Source organism: Pseudonaja textilis, chromosome 13 (assembly GCF_049901715.1).
Source record: "Pseudonaja textilis isolate UNSWEBS1 chromosome 13, rPseTex1.2, whole genome shotgun sequence".
Classification (NCBI taxonomy): Eukaryota; Metazoa; Chordata; class Lepidosauria; order Squamata; family Elapidae; genus Pseudonaja; species Pseudonaja textilis.
The window spans coordinates 18453683-18459243 of NC_142002.1; the positions used below are offsets into that span (position 1 = coordinate 18453683).

General features: G+C 52.8%; 1 protein-coding gene across 1 annotated transcript in view; it reads left to right on the forward strand.

The window, feature by feature from the left end:
* The first annotated feature begins 490 nt into the window (after positions 1-490).
* ISL2 (ISL LIM homeobox 2) overlaps positions 491-5561 on the forward strand; it is a 16570-nt gene continuing 11499 nt past the window's right edge. Inside the window, exons 1-3 of the mRNA XM_026709712.2 lie at positions 491-829; positions 2387-2576; positions 4191-4468. Coding sequence (XP_026565497.2) covers positions 772-829; positions 2387-2576; positions 4191-4468 — 526 coding nt within the window. The 5' untranslated portion in view covers positions 491-771. The remainder of the gene's footprint in view (positions 830-2386; positions 2577-4190; positions 4469-5561) is intronic.

Here is a 5561-nt window from a genome sequence, read left to right on the forward strand (position 1 = left end):
ATCATTATTATTTATTGCAACATTGCAACAAGAGAGATTTCCCCCGCTGCGTTTTTCCCACGCCCCGAAGACACCCCCCCCCAGTGCAAAGGACGGAGAAGGGGAGCTGGGGGGGGGGCGCCCTCTGCTTTCCAATGGCAGCATCTCCCTTCCACGGGGACCGGACAGCTGAGCTCACGGGGCTCCCACTCCCTCGCGCCCGCCGCCCGCAAAGCCCGCTCAGCGCTGCAAAGCAGCACCACCACCACCCGGGGAAGCAGCCGAGAAAGCCGGCGGCGCGCTCGATCCTCCCAGCCCCCCGGCCAGCCCAGCCCAGCCCTTGCCCGGCGCCCTCTGCCCGGGATCCAACGTTCTGCGTTCCATTGTTCGCCCTCGGCCAATCAGCTCCGGCCGCCGCCGCCTCGGCCAATCGCTTCGCCAGGGTTGCCGGAGCAGCCCCCCCCCTGTGACGTCACCCCTCCTCCTCCTGATCCCTCCTTTCCTCCCCCCCCCCGCTTTTCGGGGGCTGGGTGGGTGGTCCGCGCCGTGCTGACGTCATGCTGCGTATGGGACACTCTCTTTGCTCTCCGGCCGGGCTGCAGGAGTTTAGGTTGGAGCAGAGCAGCGGCCGGAGACGCCCCCCTCCTCTTTTATTATTAATATTAATATTATTATTATTTTTATTATTTTTATTTTTATCATTATTATTTTTATTCGTCCCTTTTTCCCTTCCCCCCCTTCTTTTATTTTCTTTCTTTCTGCACTACGACGGTTCCCCGCATCTCCTTCTGCATGGTGGATATTATTTTTCCTTCCCCTTTTGGAGGTGCGATGGGGGATCACGCCAAAAGTAAGTCTCTTTCTCTCCCTCTCTCTCTCCCTCTCTCTCTCTCTCTCTCTCTCTCTCTCTCTCTCTCTCTCTCTCTCTCTCTCTCTCTCTCTCTCTCTCTCTCTCTCTCTCTCTCTCTCTCTCTTTCTCTCTCTCTCTCTCTCTCTCCCTCTCTCTCTCTTTCTCTCCCTCTCTCTCTCTCTCTCTCTCTCTCTCTCTCTCTCTCTCTCTCTCTCTCTCCCTCTCTCTCTCTCTTTCTCTCCTCTCCTCTCTCTCTCTCTCTCTCTCTCTTTGCAAATTCCTTCCCCCCCCCTCCGCTCTGGGGAGATTTGGGGCGCACGGGGAAGAGGGGGGGGTCCCAAGGATGGAAAAGAAAAGGGGTGTTTTTGGATGGACCGCTTGGAAAAAGGAGCGGCGGGGGGAGAGAGAGAGAGAGAGAGAAGAGGGGGTGCAAAAATAAGATTTATTAATGTGATTATTTTGGTTCGTCGCACAGTCGGTCAGATGTTGAGCCCGGATTTGGCGGTTTTTGTTGACCTAGCGAGTCCTTTCCAAGGACCTGGGAATAGGCAGCTGTGGATGTTGGATGGTGTCACCGATGAGGAGGATGAGGATGATTTAAGATTTCATCTCAATTCGATTCACAGTCTGGGACTGGTAAAAACTTAACAGTCCAAGTCCTAACTGAAGACCTGTTAAGGTAACGTCTGAGGATATCTAGGCAGTTGTGAATCAGATGTTTTTGTTTTGTTTTTTTCAAAGTCAGAATATTCAGGTTTAATAAATTCAAAATTTCCTTGTATCTAAGCAGCTCCTATTAACTACTATTGGTACAACCATGATTTCTTCCTGCAATTATTATTATTATCTCTAACTCATTAAGCATGAAACTCGGATTTAAAAATGGATCACAAATATTATCACCATCATCAATTATTATTATTATCATCATCATCATATCATCATCATCATCATCATTATTATTATTATTATTATTATTATTATTATTATTATTATTATTTCCTGCTAATGGGGAAATCAACTCAGAATGGGTTGCAAACGCTTGTGTCTTGAAGGAAGGGCTTTTCGTTCATCTTTATCTTTTATATTATAATGTTTATACGTATCATGTTATTAATTGGGTTTTATTAGCCGGAATAATTGAGCACCTAGTCAGAAAGTGACCGGGGGAAAAGGAGATGGTGACCAGAGGCGATAATCTCTTTTCTTTTTTCTTCCCCTTCTGCATCTTTTTAGCCATAAAATATTTTCAACCCATCTGGGAAAGTTGGGCGAGGGAAACGGCCGGGCCGAAATATTTCTCTCTCCCGCTGTTTTTTTTTTCTTCCTTCCTCCGTTTTCTCTCTCTTTTTTTTGGGGGGTAGGCTCGGCGACCTCTTCGGCCTCTACCTGCCAGCCGGAGGTGTATGTGTGTGGTTCGGGGGCTTCGGTTCCTCGTCCTTTTGCCGGGCTGAGGCTCGTTCGGCCCAGTTGCGAAGTTGTCCTGAGTGTCCCTTTTTTTATTTTTTGCTCTTCCTCCCCTTCTCCCCTCCTTTTCTCCCCTCCCTCCCCCGGCAGAGAAACCCGGGATCGCCACGTGCGTGGGCTGCGGGAGCGAAATCCACGACCAGTACATCCTCAAGGTCTCGCCGGACCTGGAGTGGCACGCGGCGTGCCTGAAGTGCGCGGACTGTAGCCAGTACCTGGACGAGACCTGTACTTGCTTCGTGCGCGATGGCAAAACTTACTGTAAAAGAGATTATATCAGGTAGAGGAGCCCCCTCCCCTTCCTTTCTTGGCTGAGGGTGGGGGGGGAGTCCCTTTATTTTGCAGCTCCTCCTGGGAGAGTTTTTCGTGGGCGAGCGTGGAAAAACGAACAACCACAAAACCCTCCACTTGGGGATGCTGGCGTGGCTTCTGGGGCTTGGTGGCCCCCCGGGGGGTTGGTTGGTTCCTGAAAGGGGCCTTCCTCTTCTCTCCTCCTCCTCCTCCTCCTCCTCCCCCCCCCCCAAAGCGTTTAGTGGAAGTTTTCTTTTGAAGGGGGAGGGGGGGATTGTGGAATTGAAGGCGGGTGGAGCGAGGGCGCGTGGGGTTTTTGGAAGTCTCCGTGGCCGGAAGTTCAAGACGCCTTGACAGGAGAAGGGAACCCTCTGTCACTGTCACACACACAGGCACACACACGCGCACACACACTCAGAGGGACCGTGCACAACGCTCACCTTGGAGACCTTACTGTAAAATCCAGGGAGCGCTTGCTTAGACACCCATACATACACGCGTGGCTCTTATGGGCCTTGGCACGAGCATTTTTGCACGCCCACTTCCGCTTGTGCCCCTCTGTCAAACTCTGGGGGACCCCTTGCACAAACACGGACCCCCATAAAAGGTGGGTGACACGGGCGCCATCCACTTTTGCACGCCCCACGCCACGAGGCGCCTCTCTGTACCATAGTCGGGGCACCCTTTTGCATAAACACACGCACATAAATACCAACTTGCCTTCTACATACAAGGGGGAGGGAAGGGGGCCCACACACGTCCTGGCACACCCACTCCCCCCCCACCCCCCGCAGGCCTGTCGGGGAAATCCTTGCACACGCTTCCTGCACACCCGTTTCAGCGGGGACTCCTTGCACACCTGTGCACGAATCCTGAGGCGGAGGAGGGGAGGCGTGTATTTTATTCGGACATTAATCCCGAGGGATTCATTCTTTCCAGGGAGTTGGGTTCGAAAGGGAAGGAGTCCGGCCTTGGCTTCTTCTTTCACCCCTGGCCAAAAGTCGGGTTTGTCCTCCCCGTTTCGCTCCCGCCCCAGTTTCGCCTCCAAATCCCGCCGGCAGCAGCAGCAGCTCCAATTCTTGCGTGGATGAAAAGTAAACCAGGAGGGCCTGGGTGGGAATAATATTCATATTATTACTATTATTACTATTACTATTACTACTACTACTACTACTACTATTATTATTATTATTATTATTATTGCTGTTATTGTTATTATTGTTATTATCATTAATAATAATATTAATAATATTAATAATAATACATATTATTATTAATTCCTTCCTTCCTAATAAATAATTAATAATAATAATTGTCTGTAAGCGCTAGGGAGCGGGTTCTTGATTCCCTCGTTTGTTGAGCTGTTATTAGCAGATAACAGCTAATTGGAAGGAGTTGGAAGGGACCTTGTAGGCCATCTAGTCCAACCCCTCCCCTGCCCAAGCGAAACATTCGTCCCTTAGGGGTTCGTGGGGGCTTCGCTCTCGGCCCGCGAGGAGCTTCCAGGAGCCGCTGCGCCTCGGACGGGCCGGGCCCGGCAGCGCTTGACCGCCGCCCTCCCTCCCCTCCTTCGCCCCCCTCCCTCCCGCCGCTGGGTCCGCAGGCTCTTCGGCATCAAGTGCGCCAAGTGCGCGGGCGGCTTCAGCAGCAGCGACCTGGTCATGCGCGCCCGCGACCACGTCTACCACCTGGAGTGCTTCCGATGCTCCGTCTGCAGCCGGCAGCTCCTGCCCGGGGACGAGTTCTCGCTGCGCGACCACGAGCTGCTCTGCCGCGCCGACCACAGCCTCCTGCTCGACGGCACCGGCTCGGCCGAGAGCCCCCCGCGCAGCCCCGGACACCTGCCGGGCTCCAGGCCGGGACACCTCCAGCAGCTCCCAGGTAAGGCTCCAGCCCGGCCGTCCTTCCAAAGGCAGCCCCCTCCCCAAATCTCATTCAGTTCGCAGCAGTTTTCCTTCCTTCCTTCCTTCCTTCCTTCCTTCCTTCCTTCCTTCCTTCCTTCCTTCCTTCCTTCCTTCCTTCCTTCCTTCCTTCCTTCCTTCCTCCTCCCTCTCCCTTTCCTCCCCCTTTTCCTCCTTCCTCCTTCCTTCCTTCTTTCCTTCCTCCTCTTCTCTCCTCCCTTTTCCTCCTTCCTTCCTCCTTCCTTCCTTCCTTCCTTCCTTCTTCCTTCCTTCCTTCCTTCCTCCCTCTTCCTCCCCTTTTTCCTCCCTCCCTCCCTCCTTCCTTCCTTCCTTCCTTCCTTCCTTCCCTCTTCTCTCCTTCCTTCCTCCCTTCCTTCTTCCTTCCTTCCTTCCTTCCTTCCTTCCTTCCTTCCTTCCCTCCCTTCCTCCCTCTTCTCTCCCCTTTTTTTCCTCCCTCCCTCCCTCTCCTTCCTTCCTTCCTTCCCTCCCTCTTCTCTCCTTTTTCCTTCCTTCCTTCCTTCCTTCCTTCCTTCCTTCCTTCCCTCCCTCCCTTCCTTCCCTCCCCTCCCTCCTCCTCCCCTTTCCTCCCTCCTCCCTCCCTCCCCTCCTCTTTCTCTCTCTCTCTGACACCCACACCTTTATTCTTCTCCCTCCCAAATCCCGCTTTGTTTCCTTGCTTCATCCTCCCTCCAGCCCTGTCTGCATCCACAACTCCACATCTCTTCCAGGGACTTGGGTTTGTTTCTCTCTCTCCCCCCCACCCTCATTCTGTTGAGGTGTTTTTCACCGTTTCTGGGGGATCAATCATAGTTTGGCTTCTCTCACTGGTTAGGGCAGTTTCAAGGCGCTCCGAGTTGGAAAATAAAACTATTTCAAAGTTTAGCAGGAAGAGAGGTAATCACCAGGGCTTTTGGGTTTTTTTTTAAATTTTAAGCTCATGTTAGGGGCAGCCTTTCCAATGAGCACCTTCCAGCTGTGCTGCATAACTAGCTTCCACCATTCCTAACCCAGATGCTGGCCCTGGGTTCAAGGAAAGTGGGGGAAGATTGGCAGAAGAGAACAGAAGGCCTGGC